Here is a 22,298-nt window from a genome sequence, read left to right as displayed (position 1 = left end):
TCTAATAGAGAGTAAACTATACAAATGATTTAAATCAGAAATATAACCTTTCTGCTTGTAAACTTATATTTCTTCTTTTTCTCCCTGTTCTTTTCCCCCCTTCTTGACAGGTATTCATCAATTTTGCAAAGGAGCAATTTGCAGAAACAAAGAAAAGTAAACGATGTTGCTGTTGTTATTGTTAATTAGTTGTCTGTTATCTTTGTTTATATTTTGTTTACTAATAAATTTTGCACCTGTGTCCTGCCAGTTGTCTTTACCTTTACTTGTTTTTGGTTTTTTGAATTATTTTCAATTTTGAAATAAGATTTTATTATATGCCAAGGTTGTTAGGTGTTAGGTTTTAAGGCATTTTTCACTGTGCCAGCCTTATTTTTTCAAAATACAATTCCAGATAATATAACTTGCAAGAAGTATTATGTATTGATAAAAACACATTAGGTTGGTGAGATTGGGGGGCGGGGGGTGCCAAGGAACATTTTTATACTCCAAGATATACTCTCAAGATATATAAAATATATATATATATATATATATATAAATATGTATGTACATGTATGTTTTCATTGATTAGTCTATTTTACTATTATTATTATGATAATTCTTAATAATTTTTAAGGCAAAAATTGCCGTGCTGACAGTATCATGTATGTGACTTAGGTAGGATATTCTTTATGGCTGCTCAAGATCTGGCATAAGCCACAAATACTATCCTTTGTGAACTAGCAAGGCTAATTTTCTGTATTCAACTGACATGAGCAAACACATATTTATACATACTACAGAAACTTTTTTTTTCTTTCTCAATTCCATAAAAAAATTAATTGTTGTTTCTTTTGGTAGTAAATTTAATATATTAAACTATTTAAACAAAATGCTAATGTTGCTTCAAAACTGTTATAATTACTTTTTAATTTGTGTGTTGTATCTGCAGCTGTACAGGCATGTTTGCATATATATCAGATACACTTTAGTCTTTCGAAAGATTCCAGCAGCTTGATTCAATTTCAGTTTCAGAAGTTGTTATTTTCAAAAACGTTTGTCAAAGAGAATGCCTTTGACAGAAAAAGTTGAATTTCAAACTTGAGCATGCTGCTTTTATTATATCACAACAAAAGAAGTGGTTACTTATTCATTACTTTATGTTATGAACCATATGTATAAACCATATCTTATAACTTAAGTTATAAACCGTATCTTTTTTTCAGAAACAATAAAAGGAAATTATGCATTTTATTTTGGTGTCTTAAATCTCACCATTGAATTATATCACTGCTGTCCTACAGTTTTTCAAAACTTGCCCAGCTCAAAGGTAACGCAACATGGTTCTTGTGGGATAAGGAAATAATCACCCCGCCGTGCAAAATTAGTGCTAGCAATCTATTAAGCAATAGAACGTGTAATAAAAGAAGAATATTTAGTTTTAATCTAACATCTTTTTTTCTTTTTCCTTCATGGAGGTCTATTACTAATTAATGTTTAATCAGTGTCGTATGGCAAAGAGATAAAAACAAAAATTTGAAAAGAACAACAAACAAGAAAGTAAGAAAAATTGGAAAAAATAGTGTTGTTTATTTGCAGATGAAATTTTTGTGTCACTGACTTACTTTATCAATCATAGGCTGGCAGTGGACTGTTGTGTAAAAGTTTTTAAGGTATTAGACAAAAAATTTATATTTGCGATACTATTAAGAAATTAATATTTTTGGATATCAAGCAGGCTGTGACATCAAGAGTTACCTTACGTTTGAGGTTGGTTGAAATCTTTATAAATGCTGTCCCTCTGATGGGCTGTATTCTGCTCTTCGTTGCTTAAGATCGTTTTTGCTTGTTCTATATTTGTATCTACGGTAGAGACTGGTTTAGATATTTTCTTTTTCTCTTTCAAAACTTTGTTGTAAGTTTTCTGCACCACCAAGTGAGATCTCCATGTCCTGATAGCATTTCATGTAAAGAAAGAACAAAATATGGAATTCCTAATGTTTTGTTTTAATTTTGCTAATGGTGTAGCCTGGCAACAGTCAGCAGATTTATTGACATTGTCATGGCAATCCAGCGTGGAGTCAGTTTACTCGTCGAGTTATGCAGCAGGTGTAAAACATTGTGATATGAAGTCTATTTGGTTTCTGCTTTTAGACTTTAGTAATGAAAGCTGTTTTCCTCACCATAAATTTTGCATATTTCTCATTTTTGAATTTTTTTTTTTGCCCAGACGCAGAGTGGCTATGTATTTATTCATTCATTTTTCATCATGTAGACCAATTTCTTTCTAACATTTTCACATAATTACCTGTTTTTTAATTTCAATTTTACCCAGACTAATATTCAGTTGTCTCTCAAATGATTTAGAATTTGGTTATTTTCATATATTCATGTTTTCAGTTCTAATTCCATCCCAGCAGATGTGTTCCTCTACAAGAGTATATTGTGAACCTAAGTAATGAGGATATATTTTATTGCTTACCATTTTTCTTTCTGTGTTGGCTTTCATTCCATAGCAAACTATCATTTCATGACTGAGGAAGTAGAGGTCGCTCTAACTTGAGGTCACTCTAATTTTAGGTCACTCTATCTTACTTTAGGTCACTCTACCTACTAGAGGTCACTGTTACTGGAGGTTACTCTGTCTAAGTAGAGGTCACTCTATCTAAGTAGAGGTCACTATATTACTTTAGGTCACTCTACCTACTAGAGGTCATTGTTACTGGAGGTTACTCTGTCCAACTGGAGGTCACTCTATCTAAGTAGAGGTCACTCTATCTAAGTAGAGGTCACTTTATGTAACTTTAGGTCACTCTATCTACTAGAGGTCACTGCTACTGGAGGTTATTCTGTCTAAGTAGAGGTCACTCTATCTAGGTAGAGGTCACTCTATCTTACTTTAGGTCACTCTACCTACTAGAGGTCACTGTTACTGGAGGTTACTCTGTCCAACTGGAGGTCACTCTAAGTAGAGGTCACTCCATGTAACTTTAGGTCACTCTTATCTACTAGAGGTCACTGTTACTGAAGGTTACTCTGTCTAAGTAGAGGTCACTCTATCTAGGTAGAGGTCACTCTCTCTAACTTTAGGTCACTCTATCTGACTGGAGGTCACGCTATCTAACAAGAGCTAACTCTTATACAAGTCGATATCATTCTATCATAGTTCTCTATTCAAAATTCTTATTTTTCATTCGCTGGAAGATAACTTTTCCCTTTCCTGCTGCTGCTGTAGTAATAGCTTAGTGTGATTCCTATAGTCATAAATAATATGTTTTGTTTTTACATCATTCTCTTTGTATAATTCAACATTCTAGCTGTTCTGTTTCCTCTTTTACCATTTACATCTTTATGTTCAGCTTTCCTCAAACAGAGCTATATGAATTAAATCATTGTTGGTACACCTACCACAATCATGTATAAGCATAACAAGATAAAACTGGCTGAAAGGTAGATTATAAAATGGCTGAAAGGTTTATATTTGACATTTTAAAGCTAATTGAGGCTTCTTAAATAATGATAATGTGAATAGTCATTTACAGATTTTGTTTTGATTTCAGGAGAACAAACAATTGATACACTTATAATAATAAGAATCATAAACTTTGGTATAAAAGACTTGAAAATTTGATGATAAATATGTTATATGTTGTCTACATTTAAAGGATATATTTTGACCCTTCTTCATATTTGGTTCATGTGATGTGTATCCTTGATTTCCCTCTGTTACCCGTCTCTACAATCAAGACACCATGTGCTTTCCATTCTACCGATATTTTTGCAATATTTTAAAGAGTTCTGTATAAAGCCTCAGTCAAGTACACAAGTCACTTTAGTCAAGTAGAGGTCATCATCAATGATGATATTATCATAGTAATGTAAAGATTTGTAAGAATTTACAGATATGAAAATACCCTTTGTTACATTATTACTCTTGGTCAAAGAGCTGTCCGTGTGGTAATGCAATTCATGAAATAAAGTACTCTTGATTTTGATGGACACAAAGACAGATTTATTGGCATTACTGGTAAACCATTGCAAACGTAAGCACCACTCTCTTTTCAGAGAGAAATTCTCTTCTAAAACTTCCAAGAAGCCTTGACAAGAGTTATGCATATTTTTAACATTAAAGTAAACTCAGGAATGTATTGTTCGCCAAAATCACCGCACACTGATTGAATAAAACTACTTTGGTTGTTATATAAAGACTTGGTTCTGAGGGAGGTTATTGCTGAATTTGTAAGTGACTTTAATTTCAAGATAGATTAATGGGCAAAGTATAATTTAATTTTCTTTCAAAATTGATTGTCTGTAGAATATGAAGAAGGGATGTTGGGGGAGGGGGATGGTGGGGGAGGAAACTGGGAATAAGTAGTATCACTGTTAACAGAGATTTTGACATCCTTTTACAAAGTTTTTGTTCACAAATTAATGTATGATATTCATATCGTAGACAAATCGCATCACTTTTATAACCACAGTCACCACACACTGAACTTAACGTTGTAAAAGGTCTGAGTACTCCTTGACAAGTCAAAAATAGAAACCTATTGAATGGAGTGTGTGTGTGGGGGGGGGGGTGGAGTGTGGGGGTGTACCCATGAAACACTACCTCAGGGTGTTATTGATAAGCTTATTTAGCATGTGGTGTGCGCAATCATTAAAAAACATTCATAGGTTGTTCTCTGAAGTTATGTTTTAAGCGAGTGCTCAGTACTTCAGTAAAATTAAACCAGTAATTGTCGTAATTAAACGTCAACCTACTTTTAAATTCGGATTTGAAACTAATTATGTGCCTCTGTTTGTGTCTTTCACAATAGTATTACATTGTACATGGGGGTGGGAAGGGGGGGGGAAGTTGTGGGTCTATTAAGTGGGGATTACTGTAATATGGTTTTCTTACATTTTGATCATGTCATTTAATCATGTTAACCTTTGATCATGTTGTCTTAAATTTCAGTGTCCGAGTTCTGCTTTGTATATTACTTGTGACCAAAGAAATCGGATCGCTTTTTGCCATAAGAATTTTTTGACGAAGTTAAAAGGATGTTTTAACATATATATATATATAGATTTGCTTCAACGCTTCACAACTAATCTCTTTCAAAATTTAATTATTGTCAAATCTTTCATGTATTTAGATATTTGCTTAGCAAGGTGAAAGTCAATAAATGTACGTAGTCTCGAAACGTGTTTGTGTGTGTTCCTCCCCCCCCCCCCTTTTTCTACTTCGATATAAAGGTTGGATCACTGTTTTGTGTGGGGTGTGTTGGTGTGAAAGAGGAGGGGGGGGGGGTCTAATTTGGCTTCAAGAATCAGACAAACAGAAGTTTGACAATATCAAATTAAACATGAGAAGGAATAGGGAAGATCTTAAGGTAACGAAAAATTCGTTGAAAAGCTCGACTTGTGTCATTGTAACACCTTCAAAGAACCTCACAAAGTGTGTTGGAATCTTTAAACCCTTGTGACCAGTTTAGCATATCTAGCAGCTGTAATCCATGGCTTCACCAACTTGTATAGAACCACGGTTATAGATACGACACAATATTGACGGTATTTAACCAAAATAAACGTTTTATATTTTGCTGAATAAAATGAGACATTGTTTTATAATTACGGCTTTGAATTACTTTACTGAATGATATTTGATTCAGAAAATTTCATTCATATAAGTGTGACCCTCAAATTTGAGCATTCCAAAAATTAAAAAAAAAAACAGTTTGTCAGAGGTATCTTTCTCGAGTTTCTATTAGCTTCTAACTCTTACACTGTGATATTTGAAAAATGGAAAGTAAATGTCCCTGTGCAGTGGCGTACTCAAACAAGTACTTTGTCTGCCCCAATTAAAAACGTAAATATCGGACAGACTAAGCCCGAAATTCTTACAAATAAAGTTACTTCAAGTTGCAAAATATAGCACCAGATTGCGTATAAGGACCCTTACTCAATTAAAAAATTCTCAAAGGGGAGAGGGACACCAGGTTCCGACCAACTTCATCATAATGGCTTTTGCATGCATGGCGGTGGCATATAAAGAACGTAGGATATTGGTAGGCTGTGCGTGGACAAATGACAATACAAAACTAAGACATTAAATAACGCTTTTACATATCCTATGTAGTGATAAAGATATACGATTTGCATAAGGGCACTAACTATTGAGAACAGGAATCATCAATCTAGTTTAAAAGTATCAAGGAGGATGTTTTTGCCGAAGGGACTCTCTGTTCCGGTGGTGTGTGAAATGAAAAATTTCTTGCGACCGAGCTTTATTTTCTGGTGCCCTAAGCAGTGTTCGACTGACCACATTTTACACCTTTCCCTCGAGTAACTTTCCGCTTCTAAGCCACCCCTTCCTCCTCCCCTTCCTATCTTTAAACCTCTTTGTCTCTGATCCCCTAAATAATGCAACTAAATTAGTTATCTTATTCCGGAGCGTCAGGAAAACAAGTTGCAATGCTTCACTCCGTTAACGTACAAGTAGCGGGCTGAGACATTCCAAGCTGCACAGGATAAAGCGCTCCCTCTATTAACTAAGTATTGCGACTGTTGAATGCCAATACGTGTTATATCATGCGTGATTTCCTGACTTACGGTTCAATCTGCAATGGTGCCCTGATAATGCGAACTGACATGTTTGCTTCAGAATCTATTCTCAACTAGCAATGTCTCAATTTGGGTCCCTCGTCTTAAAGGGAAAGTCTGCCAAGTTTCGGGTACTACAGACAGTGGCATTTGTAGTTTACACATGTCCCCCTTTCTCCTTGTTCTGGAGGATAAATAAACTCATCGATCATATATTTATTTTATGAGACGGTTGCCTGCAGAGCTGTATACCTCTATATACGGATATGGTTGCCTGTGATGTCAAAGTATTACTAGGGTGAAATCCTTTACTATCCCTTTGTGTTTCTTTACAGATTTTTTTTATGTAAACTTAGAAAATACCCACCTGGTCAAACAGGGGTAAAGTAAGATATAAATTTGCTCATTGTTCAGTTATCCAACCAGTGGCGCTGTGGACTTGTAACAAGTGGCGAATTTGGAGCTTCCGACGAAATAATCACTTTAGTCATCAAGTGGGAATCCGGTACAACCGACCCCCCCTCCACTTGCCCCTCCCCCCTCAACTCCATCCACTCATATCACCTCGACCCACTACCGACTGCTGAAGTTTCATGCAGGAACCGATCTTCCGTTTTGTCTGTCTGTAAGGCCGTCGCGTTGTATTTTTCTTTTAATCCAAGTGCGACCTGCATTGGAAAGATCTCCTTCAATGGCGTAGGAACCGGGGGCTGGGGGGCGCCAGCCCCCCAGTGAAAAATATGGAGGGGCGGAAGTATCATTCCGCCCCCCCCCCCCCTCTCGCTTCGCAAGTCAGAAAACCCCTTTTTCATTTCCAAATGAGAAAAAAATCTCATTTGGAGCACCAAATTGCATCTAAGGCCAGGTGAAAATGCAAAATTATATACAAAATGGAGTGGGTGGGTTGAAGTGTGCTATATTGCACCAAATTGCATTTGAGGCCACCTGGAAATGCAAAAAAGATCCAAAGGGGAGGGGGACACCTCCTCCCCTTAGACCCCTCCCCCAGGCCGGCCATCAGTCTTCAGCCCCCCCCCCCCACTCAAAAGTACCTTCCTACGCCACTGATCTCCTTCATACTATTCCATTCGATTTAAGTTGCTATATATACAATGCTAGTAACATGAAGGGGAACAAAGGATGTTTTAGTTAACAGATTGTTCATTTTCTGAAATATTTCTGATAGGTCCATTCTGCTGCTCTTTTTCTTTTAGTTCTTATTTCAGAGGTACCTAATCGGGGCCATGTAGCCGGTTCCACCGGGTCAATAGTAAATCTTTTTTTTTTCTTTCTATCGCAACCTTTAGATTAAAAGCAATTTACCAACGTAAGAGCTAATACAGGTTAGAAACGTGTACCTTTCACTCTCTTCTAAGGGTTTACTGATTCTCGGCTCCCTTTAAATGAGGAGTGCGGCTACGGTAGTTCATCGTCACTATACTGAAACATACCAACATCTCTTACAATCGGATGTTTCTACTTGCAATCCGATTACTCAAAGTTGATCCAGTCTTTGTTTAGCTCTTCCAAAGTTGTAGCAAAGAAGTTATCGAATGGAGCCACTATGCGTCGATCCCACTTACCAATTGGTCACTGAAATGGCTTCTTTTTGGATAACAGCAAGTTCGACGAAACAGCTATAGAGCTTCGTAAACGTCTGACATGGAAAGAATTTAATCCGAAGCCTAACAAGGTATATGTTACAGAACCTGTAGCCTATACAAGGTCTTTCTCGATTCTCTATTCTTTAATACACGGGTATTACGTTGTCCAGAAACCGTGACGGGTCTTCTTGTAACTGACCCAGAAAAAAAGAATGTCATGCGCAGAAGTGGGTCGGTGTTCCTTCCTTGATAAAAAAAACCGCAACAACAAATGTAATAGGCAATGGTTTCCCCTCTTGTAGAGACCTTTACGTCATGTATGTATATGAATAACGGAATATAAAACAAAGTAAAAAAATCGCCAAGATCTTGTTTTCGTACTTGTTATTATTATTTATTATCATTTTATAATTATTATTATTATTATTATTATTATTATTATTATTATTATTATTATTATTATTATTATTATTAAATGTCGTTTTATAATTATTTATTATCATTTACCTTTTGAAATTAGTTATAGTTACGATACGAAATACAGTGATCAAAGCAAGACACAGAAGAACAATAAAAATGTCGGGCAGTACGGGTAATAGATACTAGCGTTAGAGATAAAGGAACGAAAGACAATGGTCATCTATATAATCACAATATCAATTAATTTCATCTCATGACAAAATTTCATATTTTCGCAGTTACTTTGGCCGATTGACCGAGCAATACACTCATTTGAGATACCGAGTAGTGATGAAGGTATATATTTAATGTAGGGTGATTGACTCAGAGGCGGCGTCCGAGATATACGCATTCCAACCGACCATCTCTCGGGAAATTAACGTCTTTTTGATAAAAGGCGCGCATTCGTTTGATTATTTTGGCGAGCCAAAATATAAATCCTGCCTCAATCGACTGAACTAAGAGTGAGTGGCTGTATAGAAACTCCTTTCTGATCTTTCTCAATAATTGTTCTTGATTTCTTTAGAGTATCGCACACAGATTCAGAGACGGGGCATATATGTTCGCGTCTGTGTGAAGAATAAGTACAGCTCTGGTAGTCGCAAGCCTGCGTAACAGACTTTATCAGGAAATAAACACGGTGAAACAACTTAATTTCATCAAAGCTAGGTCGCTAAGGTTACTTTCAACCATTGGGCTGGCTTTGTAGTATCTTGTAAACTGCAGGTTACACGCCAAAAACCAACAACTTTGGAACACTTACAAAGTATTCGGCCTGCCACGATGCAGCACTGAGGAAGGGAGGTAACAATTCTCAGTGCGTCACTCCTGAACAGGCGAGAAGAAGAAGTTTGCTCATTTCTACCTAGGACGACGGGGGTCATAAAAGAGCCATTAGTGTATGTAGGGGTAAACACATTATACACTAACCTTATCAGTATCGACATCAAATGAGGATACTTAAAATCACCAAGTTAACAGATCGGAGATCATATTAAAAGAGAGAAGTCCAGGATCAATTAAAATGCCGAGGTTTTATCAAATCTGGAATCATCGGTTCATTGCGATGTACTTTAGAGCGACCGAGATATCGAGAACGACAGGTAATGAAGTTTAAGCGATAAGGAGCGCCAAAAAAGAGAAGGATTGGTTTTTAACGGTGGAGTGTAAAAACAAAGACCTGATATATGACTGGTTTTAAGTATATTTATTTAACGTACATTCAACTAGCTCGCCAAAGGAAAAGATAAAGCGACCTATAGGTACACAGAGTTGAAAGAAATATCGGTGTTACAGATTAATCGTGTGTAAGAAAGACAAAAACGGTGATTCGATGTGGATTAATTCTGAGGAATGGAACAGTGACATGACGATTCCTTTATGTCTTTTATAATGCGATTGGAATCATACGTTTTGATCTCAGATATTTACATTGCAATATAGGATTGCTGCTGGAAAATCTTTTGAATTTATTTTGAAACTTAAGTTAATTGGCGAAAGGGACGAGGATTTATAAGCCGCCGCACAATGATGGCAAAGCTACATGCTTTCATGTTTGGATTCCTCGGTAAGTATTTATTTAAATCAGAGAAGGCAGATATAATGTGATACAATTAAATATCACTGATGTCTAAAAAATGGTTAAGAATGAGAAATTTAAATAAAGAACATAGTCTATGTATGTATGTATATGTATGTATGTATATAGCCTGTATATATACATATATAGCCTATATATAGCCTATATATACCCTATATATAGCCTATATATATACCCTATATAGCATATATATATAGCCTATATATACATAGCCTATATGTAGCACATATATATTTATTGTATGTATGTATATATGTATTGTATGTATGTATGTATGTATGTATGTATGTATATATATATATATATATATATATATACACATATATATATATATATATATATATATATATATATATATATATATATATATATATATATATATATATATATATATGTATAGATACGTGTGCATGATGTACTCGGACTCTATTCAGTGTAAAAACAAGTCTTTACTTTTGACTTTGTTTCTAATGGTACGAATTTAACTGTTTGCATTTTCTTCGAATGCAATGATAGGTGCTAAATGGATGGGAGGGTGGACGGGTGTGGAGCGGTTAATAGCACAGTTGGAAAGAAGTAGGGAAAGCATAATTGGCAATGAAAGTGAAAAGCAAGACGTTATAGTTTGTCAGGCGTCAGGCATTCCAAACTAGTAGCCAGCGAGCTATGTAGTCTTTATACGCATGGCGTCAATTGCCGCCGGCGATTTGGTTACCTTCAGAGGGGAAATGGGGGTCGGTAGGGGGGGGGGAAGTTGGGGGTGATGCGAATAGTGATCATTGGTTTTAGCAGGAACTCCGCAGAATGTTTTGCCTATGGTTTACATGCAAATACATATATACATAGAAAGCTTAAACGTTGAAGGCAGTCTCCTCTATGCCTACCCCTCGTTTACATTCAGTCTGCCTTGGACATTTTCGAGACTCGAGTTACTAGCTTACTCTCAATCGCCCACGGTAATCTACAACTCTTCATGTTCCCATTGCGTACCTCAGTGATGCAAGGACGGCGGAACCATGGCCGGGTGGAGGAGCACTTTTGTGGAATTAACTATTTCCCCTTTTCGTCATAGAAGTGCCCTTTTGTTAATGTAAAGGTAAGGGTTAGGGATAAGGCTTATGGTGGATATACTGTACAATGATTCCAAAGCGAACAGTTCTCACTATCAGTTTAAATATGTTAGTCTCTTGACAAGAACACGTTATTATTTTAGAGTGCAGAACAATGACATTGTTCTTTCGGAAGGAATACCTAAATGTGGCCTACCGTTGCATGGGGTGTCTACTACCATCGCATGGGATGTCTACTATGACTGCACGGTGTCTACTTCCAATGTGTGGGGTGTCCAATTACACTATATGGGATCTCTACTATCACTGCACGGGTGTCTACTACCACGGTGTGGGGTGTCTTCTACCACTGTATATGTGGTGTCTACTACCACTGTGTGGGATATCTACTACCACTTGGATGTCTAACGCCATTTGGATATTTCTATCACTCTGAGTACTCATCTGTATTGAGGACATGCGCATAGCCAGAACACTGCACCGGTATGGGAGATCACTAATTAACTCCACACTCGCCGCACAATGGTTTTGAATTTGACCTATAATTACAAATTATTTGATCAAAAGATTTGGAAATTGCGGTTGTCAAAAACTGTTTGCCCTTATTACCACATGTTATTTGAATTTTCTCCGTCTTGGAGAGAAAACGATGACAATATTCAAGGTTATTTTAATTTACAATTGCTTTTCCCTTCTTTTCCTATTTAATTTTTTTCAACCAATTTTCACTACAGCCTTGGATAGTCTTGTTGTGAGTTATCGTGACGTCATCAGCCCTGACATGGTCGGGTCCATCTGGGGCCCTGGTTCAGGATGTAGAAGAAGGCTGAGTTTCCTGGAGGGTGGTGACGGAACAGAGATAATACTGCCACCAGATATTGAAGGCGAATGGGTGTCCTCGAGGTAAGGCCTAGAGGTCATATTTTCTTTAAAACGTCATAACTTCTATCCCTATATATGTGCTAGAAAAAAAAAGCCAAAATTCAGCGATCATCAAAGCTCAATCTTTTATGCATTTTACTGGCCACTTTCATTATAATGTCATCAAAGAAGAAGAAATGTACTTATCTAATTTGAGGTTCATTAGAGCATTATTTTGATCATTTTACCAACCGTGGTGCTACATCAAATTTGGTCAAACAAATGCACCTTCTTGGAGCCTTTGGCTAAAGTTAATACGAACTGGCTATTATTTAGCTATGAATGAGTTCCATAAACATTTTGTCTCCCAGACATTTTTCCCATATTAGTTTATCAGTATTTCGTCATTAATTCTTCTGATAATGTTCCATCATCATCGATAGTTTATTTTATCCTCTTCATTTCCAAGCATAAGAACTAAAACTGCTAATGCAATTCTACCCACAAAAGGATGACTTAAGTAGTTCCATTTAGGGACTTTTTCCCGACAAGGGTTATTGTGTTTAGGCGGATGTAGCCTACATTCATCTATTTGAAGCATACGGTACATATATTTCCGTACGAATATCACGTGCAATCACGTGAATTTACAGAGCATGCGTACATATTGTATCCTCATGAGCATCCTGTCGATGATGAAGCAGTCTTCATCATTATGAATTAAACAATGCATTGTAACATTTGAAACTATATCTGCGTCATTGATATGAGCTCTGGGTACCCTCAATATATACTTAATCAATATGATTCTATATTACATCTCCATGATACCTCTTTGTAGGCACAGGTTTGTTTTTTAAGTTGCTAAGGAATCTCACATTTTATCTAGTCGCTGACTTCAAGCGGTGACTTGCTTGGAATGTTGTCTTGAAGTGAATTTTAGTTAATGGATACTGATCAGATGATAACTTCACATGCCGAATTTCTTTTTATTAAAATACTTGAGAATCTCATAGAGGCACCGCAAACGGTACATTCAAAGTTCTCTTAATGTAGTGTGGTTTTATACGCGTCATCCACCCGCTTATCACCTCCGATATGAATTTGGATATCTCAGGTTCGCCTCGTCTTTATTCTCCATTCCTCACCTCGACATCCGCCAGTAACTATTCCTACTAACTATTGGGACTCACTAACCTTGTTAAGTATGTTAAAGCTGTATTTTGAGTTATCGGTTGATATTTTTTTCATCTTTTCTGGACTGCCATGAAATATTTATATTGGATATACCACTCAATCTAGCGGGTTACAGGAGATCATCGTACTAACCAAACCCTGCTTATGTCCATAGTTAATCCGATAATCCAATACAGAAAATTACTTTGACCCACAAATTTAGTTAGTTTGTTATTTGTGCGCAAGCCGTAATTTATCAATATTTCCTCTTTTCATCAATATAAATATACTCTGAGTTTGGTCGACTTATGCAATGTTTGCTGTTGAAGTTTAACATATTATTATTGTTTACACTTTACTCTTGCTTTCTCTTGATGTTTAAAGTAACAAAACCAATAAAAAACACATATCCTATTTGTACAGGAATGCAGAGAAGTATATGAAATAAAAACATAATTCTTTAAAGTACAACGTTTTTGTATATTAAAATAATCTTTCAGATGATTCATAGCTCCATTTACTAATGGGAGTTCTATTCTTTGTTTGAAACTACACATTTCACCAATTAAATAAGGATACAATTACGTAACCTAATTGGGCGAAGTTGCAACCAAACAGCACAACGGATGCATCAGCTACGCTTGGGTCTAGCAGAATCCCACATTTGGTAAAGAACATGTTTTCAAGTATCTTAACTATCCTTTACCGATTGAGACTGTTACCTCTAAAGACAATTTGTTTTCAACCCACAGTACAGCTTTAAAGCCTCCCTTCTTTTGCCTGGTAACATCTTGTAATAGTACAACACATCATCCTAGACCACAGCAGCCTGCAGGCTATGTTCACCAACATGTTAAGAAATGTTTCATTTTTTTCTTTCTATGTCACTTGGGTGGGCTCTCGTATCCCAGCAATAAACTTCATATACATCACAACGCTGGTAGTACGGGTACCGGGTACAAGGGGGAGAGGGGGGGGGGTCAGACGGACAGTTCATGTTTAGTCAGTCGCCAAATATTCCATGACGTCACACACATGTAGATATTATTCATAACGTTTACCCAAAGTCAATCACAATAGCATAACGTACGTGGAAGCCGTACAGTTCAATGGTAACCTTCAGTGTTGTTTTCCTCAAGAATTACCCTTGATCAGTAATTGGTCACCCAAGCGAGAATCCACTTGTAAAGGCCATGTTTCGCAATATGTGGTCCTGGTTAGTAATAACACAGGTTTAATACTAGTCATATGTGTCATTGATAAAGAAGGTTAGTATACGTCCTGTGAGGTAGATTAAGAACAGGGGAGGGGAGGGGTGGAAGTATTGTAGACCTATTTGTCTTAGGCTATAGGTTATATAGCCCAACACATTTGTCTACAGTTTCTTCGTTACACCAGCCTAGAACTGAAAGTTAATTCGACATACAATCATGTAAGTTCGTTCACGTGGTACCAGCGTCATTTTCGAGCAAATGGGCCATTAATATGATGTAGCATGCACAAGCAGTTCATGTCAATATGACATCCAAAGCAGACAGCTGACTCCAATGGAATATCACGGTGTACTTAGACCTCCACCAAAATATTTTGAGTTAAAGTGCAAAAGAGCTTAGTAAATATTTTGAATACTGTAGTGTGAAAGAAGTAGATCACATCCCCCTCTGTAGACCCATTTAGTGAATTTAAAAAGACAGGGGGGTAAATACTGAAAGCGATTTTTCATGAAAATGACAGAAGAGAATAGGCATTCGATTAACTTTCCACTGGCAAAAGCTATAACAGGGTCACCAATTCCCTTGTCATTTTCTTTCTTTGTTAAACAAATCACTAAATCATTTATTTTATTTGGCATTCTCCGTCGCGTATAAAAGTGATTTGTGATATTTAAACCCTCGTCTTTACAGTCCCTCGTCTCACCCCCTTAGGACCAGAAAGTACCCTCGCGGTGTCTCATACGAGTGCCATGATCGCCATCATGTCTGTATCACTTAGCCCGTGATATTTTGCACCCCTCGAGCGAAACGCTAACATACGGAAGTGTTATTCGTTAAGGTCAGCAAGTGTCACAATCGGCCTTTGGCGTCGTAACAGTTTCACGGTTGGTCTTTAATGTATCGCACGCAGCCAGTTGGGACAATTTTCATATTGCTAATACCTCTCTAAACTGTACACCAATATCATGCTTCAAAGCACTGGTATTGACAGTACAAACAGTTCCTAACCTTGATCTGATAGAAACATGATATTCATACTAAAGCGTACTGACAATACGAGTGCTCTGAAAGCGGGACATGACACTACAGTATAGAAAAACATGTCCCAACTGGGTGATCGCACTGTTTTACAACATGAATAAACATAACTTCTATAAAGTTACGATGGAACTGTTAAAACAGCATTCTAATGCCAACCTCAAAAACAAATCACTAAAACATATATACTTTAGAACTCCTCAAAATCTGGGAATATGGTAAAGAGTCAGAACTTCTCAAAAAAGTACTATGAATACGAAAGAAGGGGGAAAACAGCAATCTTTAGCTTTCTGAACATTTGGGATCCCAAACTGGTGACCTTTAAAACAGTACACATTTCTGAAGTCTATATATCCTGTTTTTCTTTCATTGCCTATGAGTCTGAATAGTTCACCGGTAACCAAAGGAGGCGGATCAATATAAAAAAAAACTTCTGGTTGTTGGCGATGTAAGACCGGGCGATCTGCTGAGTATAGTTGTTCCATAACAACTCCCTGGTCAGAGTAGCAGCTTCCTGGCAATACCGGGCCTTTTTCTTACAATCATATACAATGAGCACAAGAAGTACACCATATACTTTGCAATGATTACCCATGGGGGAATTGTATACTGTATTCGTACTTGACGTTGGGAGATTCAAGGTTTCTTAGGTTATTTCTTTCAGGGATAACTTTATCCGCTTACCCAGACTCGCAAAATCTCTTTATAGGGGAACTGCACTTATCCCATAAGGCTTGTGAATAGCACGCGTTGCCTCGAGTTAACATTCCTCATGCCTGACTGTTCCACGAGTCCATGGTTGGCGTATGCCTTTGTTGGCAGAGGGACCGAGCGACCCTTTTTAGGGTTCTGCTTGCATTCATTGATAAATGTTAAGGGTTTGGGGAGGGTAGGGGAGGGGGTGGTGCTGATGTGATTGGTCGGTGTATTCTCTAGTTGTTGCTCGTCACAGTCTTGTGTTATAATTTTTACACTCATTTACGAAACAAGACTGATAACTGCCGTCAGACAATTGATAAACTGGTCACCGGAAACCCTATACATTTTCCCGCCATTTTACAGAACTACTCAGTTTTATCTTCAATCAGTTGACTTTGAAATATATCTCCTCAATTGCTATTTCTATATAGGCCTCGGTGCATTATTCATGTGATATATAGGCCTACTGGTGTGTTAAGCAAAACTATTATTAACGATTCAATGTATATAGCAATGTAATTTACCTCAATAATTAAATCTCAGCTTAATTCGGCTGTGTATACTAGCTTATAAATATACTGCTTATTAATGCCTTGTTTGTCAGATATCATAGCGTATAAGGTCTACCCATGCCACAACCTTTGCCTTTCACATTTAATGAAATGTAAAATAATTTAAATAATGCGGCGTCTTTCTGTCTGTGTAAGTGTGACTTACATGGATCGCTAAAACTGACTTCAAACCGATATATACTCGCGATAAACATTTTAAATTCACCAGGAATTTACAAGCCCCCCCCCCATCCCCCGTGCCGTGTTTAAATTCAAGGTTATATAGGATTTGATGATTATTTTATTATTATTGATTTCATTTCGTCGACTGTAAATATGGTCATGAATCTATGAAATTCATCATTGAGTAGATTATTACCTACTGCATGGTAAATAACATCGAGCGACTTTTATAAGCGATGGAGATCAGTATGTTTATTGCAATATTAAAGGTGGTGGGTCGTTGTGGGAATTAGGACAGTTTCTAGTATAGGCCTACGGTACGGTAATGAATGTTATTTACGACAAAGAATCCATATTGTAAGCAACATCATGGACAGCTGTTATGTTTTGATGGGTGGGGGGGGTAGGGGTGGGGTGATGAGGCACGCTGCATGTGACGCCTTGCAGCTTAGATAGTGCAAGTAAAAGAACGGAGTTTTGTCTTGTTATGTGACCCGGCGCCCCTCCTACCCTTCCCCTCACATGTCCTCCTCCATAGACGTGTTTGGATTTCTTTACATCGCAATCTTTATCGATGGGATGTGTACCGCTAAGTTAGAAACTAGGCCATATGTAGTCAATACACATTTCTTGCTTGTTGGATCGCACAAAACTTAGTTCAAATATATCACGAGAATAAGCTTGGAGTATTAGCTCAGTGGTTAACGCCGGTGCCTTTCAATCATAATGTCCCGAGTTCGAGTCACTCCCAGATTAATGTATGTCGTCCAATTACAGAGTTGTTGACAATTAACAATTCATAATCATGGACGTTAAATATGAATGTAAGAGACTGACTTCGGTCAGCTTCTTCGCGAGTTCCTGCTTGCAGGAGAATCTAATATATTCATACATACATACAATATGTTTAATGCATATGTGGGATCGTTGACATTTCTATGTGACCATTTTCTCAATACAATGCGATTGTAAACTTCGTCTGATAGCAGTCTCATGAGGACGGTGAATGTCTTATGGTAATCGTCAACATTGTCTGCAAGTGTGCAGACGACAGCAAACAGCTTATCAGCCAATAGGGAATCTACGTTATAGTTCAAAGATAATCAGACCACCAAAAGCAATAATTAAACAAAAATAAAAACCAGTTAGGGTTTATAGATGAAGCATGAAATCAAAAGCCGGGACTTTTTTGGGGGGGAATTTGGTTTTACCCTTGAAAGTAAATTATTTAAAGAATCCATGCAAACGATTCAAGTGAGGTGAATAAGAATTTTGATTAAGTATTGATATTTCAAATCGATTAGAGTCTTAACTGCTTTACCAAGCTCTGGGCTATTTATAAAAGGCTGATATAGACGTAGGCCTACTACAAGAAAAAGAAACCCGTTAAAGTAGGTGTACTGTCCGCATACCGCAATCTTTAATATGGTCGTCTGATGTAGTGGTGTCCCTTTTCACAAGACTCGTAATACTCTCTTAACTAATCCTCGTCGTGGTTATACAGTAACAGCCTCGGCGTAAGGGGACCGGGGTTGCCAGGAGTGAATCAAGTTATTTGGTTTTCGTGCCCATGGGCTCTATGTGGGTGACAAGTATCAAACTCAGTGACGTCACAAACCACATAGCATCGAACGCATGAATATTAGCGAATGTGGTGCAGACGGTTCACTCCCATTCCCACGTCTTAACCACCCCTCCCCTCCCAAAATCTCTCCAACCTCTTGCGGACATTTTTCTTGGTCTTCTCAAATATGTAACTTCATAGCTTTACCCCTCCCCTTTTTTGTAGACTGAATTTACGCTTTCCTTATAATTACGTTCCATTATGATATATAACGCAGATTTACAATGCCAGGGGCACAGACGATAATTGTCCGTCAAGAAACTTTGTTAGGTCAAGTTCGTGACCTAAATTATTAATATCCTATTATTTGTCGTTCTAATTAATATCAACGAACTCGTGAACTTGGTCCACGTGACCATTATATACATCTATAGTAAAATAGATGCAGTATCATTGATGCAGTTCAAGTAATAAATCCCTGTTGAACCTCCCTGTTACATCATATAACCTATAATCTGATTGGCTCTTTACAGATAGTCTAATTCAGGACAGGACCTATAACCTACAATTTTTCAATCTTCTATAATTACTGACTACAGTTGGGCTGTTCTGCTCTAATAACCGCGAAGTTTACCTCTTTATATTCCAGGTGTAACGGGCGATTAAAGTCTCACCGTTCACCAGTGTCTTTTCACTTCTCATGTCTTTTCGTCCGAGGCACTTTATCACTACAGCCTTCATAATTGAATAACAACCCAATTAAAACGTTCCACAATAGATTGAATGAGAAAGGTGTGAGTATAGCCAAAGGCTAACGATCTATCTATCTACCTTAGATACGCCAGCTGCATAGAATACGTTATGGGTGTTATACCTACAAAAGAATGAAACCACGTTATTTACTAAGAGAACGATTGATCCATCAGCAATTTATTTCGTATCTGGCATTGTTAATATCTTTGTCTAGTGAAATGGGATTAACTATACCAGACCAATACCTCGGTTTATCTTACGTTCGTTTAAGGATAAACTGAACGGTGACAAAAGTGACGTGTTTTTCGTTCAATTATCGGACAAGAAAGTAAGCTAAAAGCAAACAGACGGTAGAGCATTACTGTGAATTCATAGAAAACGATACTTAAATTGTCAGATTAGATTAGCCTCCTGCCCAGTCGTTTATACTTTTGCGTTGATTATCTTACCAGTTATCCGAAGAACAGCTTCTAATTTTGTTTTTGTCTCTCTCGCTGTTTCAGTTGGGTTGATATGAAGAGAATTGCTTAGGTGGTAAATTCAATTAAGGTATTGTCCAATTGCATTTGATGGTTAGCTTTGACAAAACCTTCTAGCTTTATTAACCGGTCACATGCTAAGAGCTTGGACTCAATGTTTGCTCAAAAGGGAAAAGGCGTGAAATTGTATACCGCTGCTTTTTTTAAAACTGAGACAGAAAATGTCAAAATTAATTTCTGCTATAGAAGAGGTCAAAGCCACTTGCTTTGAAACGATCAATTTAAAGTATAGCTGCGGGCCTCATATGATATTTGCAAGTATATGATGGTGTTAAGGTATTTACGTTACTTAACAAATTCGATTTCGTTTCTTGGGTTTACGCTATTATGGGGAAACTTAATAAAGGATGAACTGAGGACAAAAGGTCAAGGCTCGTACAAAGTTTAATATAATTTCGATGTTGCTTTGTAACCTGATATCAACGAACGCTGAACGGTAAAAAATTTAAGGTTTCAGTGAGGTTTCTAAGCTGGAATTTTCTTCTCACATTGATGGAAATTATTGTGCACTAATATGTTGCTTATTTATGATTTCTATATTTGTTGTAGATTTAAATTTATAGAGATTTTCTTGTAAAGGTGATTGTTTACTTTCCCGCAGGCCTTGGACATCAACATTTTGTTTGGTAACGTGGATAATGTGTTGTGTCGCAAGTAGGGAATTGATGACATATGACGTCATAATTTCATACGGTATCGATGTCGTGTAGTGGAATACCGTACATTCTGTAACGAACTGTACGGTATGAGCCATTTTATGATTCCAACTGCTCATGCGCACAGCAGCACAATAGAAGAGGATAAGTAAGAATTCGAAATTAGCTGGACTGGCCAAGTTTTATTTCAGTGAATGAAAACGAAAACTCCAGAAATAGGACTGTTCCGATTTGTAGAGTCAATCACTGGTGAAAAAGAAATGTCCCGTTCTATCCTTCATCTTCCATTATGTGCTAGATCTACGCCCTCAAACTATGGGCCCACGACCCCATAGAGCTTGCGATTGGAAAATTCCAGTGGGTCACTTTGATGCATTCTTAACATCAACTCTTGATTCCAAAAGATATAGGGTCTGGTGGGGTCGTGGCTCATTCCTCATGGAAGCTCACCCCGCTGGTCGTGGGTATAAAGATTTGCAGACCGAGATACTAGAGCCAAGGCAAAAACAAAATTTTGGGTAAAGAGGATAAATTAAAAACTCCTATACAAACATTGTAACGTCTGGTGCAGTACAATCTTATTGGGGTTCTCCAAAGAACATATAAATATGTATAATATTAATATATACACATGATCTTAGCCAATAACCCGAACATCGACATATACCTATACCTAGTTGTCTCTATCTACATTTCATACCAACCTCAACGTGACTCAATTTCAGTGTCTATCCTGAGGGTGTTTTGCTTTCACATTACGTGTTATGGATGTTTATCTCTCAGTATAATGTGGTTTTAATCAAGACTCTTACACACCTTTACTCGAGAGGGGAGTATTACTTTTATAAACAACAAAACAGACCTAACCAGTCTCCGTGTCAGAGAATTCATCTCCTTGGAAACAGATGCAAAAACGTGAGCGTCCTTCAATCAAATATACTTATGAAAGAAAAATAAAAAAATAATAATGAAAACAAAAAATTGGAGCACATTCAATTAACGAGCTTCTTTGAACGGTTTGTAGGAGCACCGTGTTTCCTCTATCGATTGCAATTTCGAAAAATTCCTCTCCTGAATAAATGAACCAAAATGAATTTTGCTTGGACAAGATCACGCAATTGATTACCCGACGAGTCACGCGTGTGAAAGTCTGGAACATTCCACATCATATATACAGATATATAGACTACTATAGTCAACGTTGTAACGGGAACCTAAGGGAGCATTAACGTCAAAGATTATCAGTATTGGCCCGACATTTTAGCATGATAAAAACTGCCAGAAGTTATTAAAGTACTTCCATGGTACTTCTGCATCTTCAAGTTACTGAATTCCAGACTTTCGGGGACTGTTTATAATAATTAATCGATTAAATGTTTCGGCGGGAAACACATAATGAGGGTGGTAGTAAAATGGGTGTTGAAGTTAAGAATGCGTGACCATTGTTAGACTTTCTAGCATATTGTTGCTAGTACTGATGACCTTGAAGACCTCACATGTGGTCAGTGCAAAGTTCCTTGTCTCGTAACGTAATATAGGGCTATGGTGTTTTTAAAGCAACCATTGTTGCAGTTAATCCGTCAAAACGGAAACTCAATGAAGGGGTATGGGGGTTTAGGTAACCCCTTCATTGGTAAAGGTCTAAGGAAGCGTATTTTGTCTCGTAAACCACGTTTTTTTCTTCTCTTTTTTTCGAGATCGCTTCTGTTTGGCGACAGTAAGTATCTACAAATATTTCGTCCTACACCCCACGCTCCCTAC

The 22,298-nt window shown here is 37.3% G+C and overlaps 2 protein-coding genes across 6 annotated transcripts in view; both read left to right on the top strand.

Moving 5' to 3' along the window:
• LOC139965732 (phospholipid-transporting ATPase ABCA3-like) overlaps positions 1 to 5,171 on the top strand; it is a 69,911-nt gene extending 64,740 nt beyond the window's left edge. Inside the window, exons 42-43 of one of the 5 annotated variants that reach the window (XR_011792375.1) lie at positions 111 to 2,617; positions 2,711 to 5,171. Coding sequence is in view for 1 of the 5 variants with exons in the window: in XM_071968392.1 (XP_071824493.1) it covers positions 111 to 185 (75 nt within the window). In the remaining 4 variants the exon portion in view is untranslated. Of the gene's footprint in view, positions 1 to 110 lie in introns of all 5 variants that reach the window. The other 4 variants (XR_011792376.1, XR_011792374.1, XR_011792373.1 and 1 more) reach the window with 4 other exon arrangements.
• Positions 5,172 to 8,879: 3,708 nt separating this feature from the next.
• LOC139965737 (protein APCDD1-like) overlaps positions 8,880 to 22,298 on the top strand; it is a 33,697-nt gene continuing 20,278 nt past the window's right edge. The window contains exons 1-2 of the mRNA XM_071968404.1: positions 8,880 to 10,200; positions 12,038 to 12,206. Coding sequence (XP_071824505.1) covers positions 10,161 to 10,200; positions 12,038 to 12,206 — 209 coding nt within the window. The 5' untranslated portion in view covers positions 8,880 to 10,160. The remainder of the gene's footprint in view (positions 10,201 to 12,037; positions 12,207 to 22,298) is intronic.

This window comes from Apostichopus japonicus, chromosome 3, assembly GCF_037975245.1.
Source record: "Apostichopus japonicus isolate 1M-3 chromosome 3, ASM3797524v1, whole genome shotgun sequence".
NCBI lineage: Eukaryota > Metazoa > Echinodermata > Holothuroidea > Aspidochirotida > Stichopodidae > Apostichopus > Apostichopus japonicus.
Note: the sequence above shows the minus strand (reverse complement) of the source record. Positions and strands in the feature narration are given on the sequence as shown.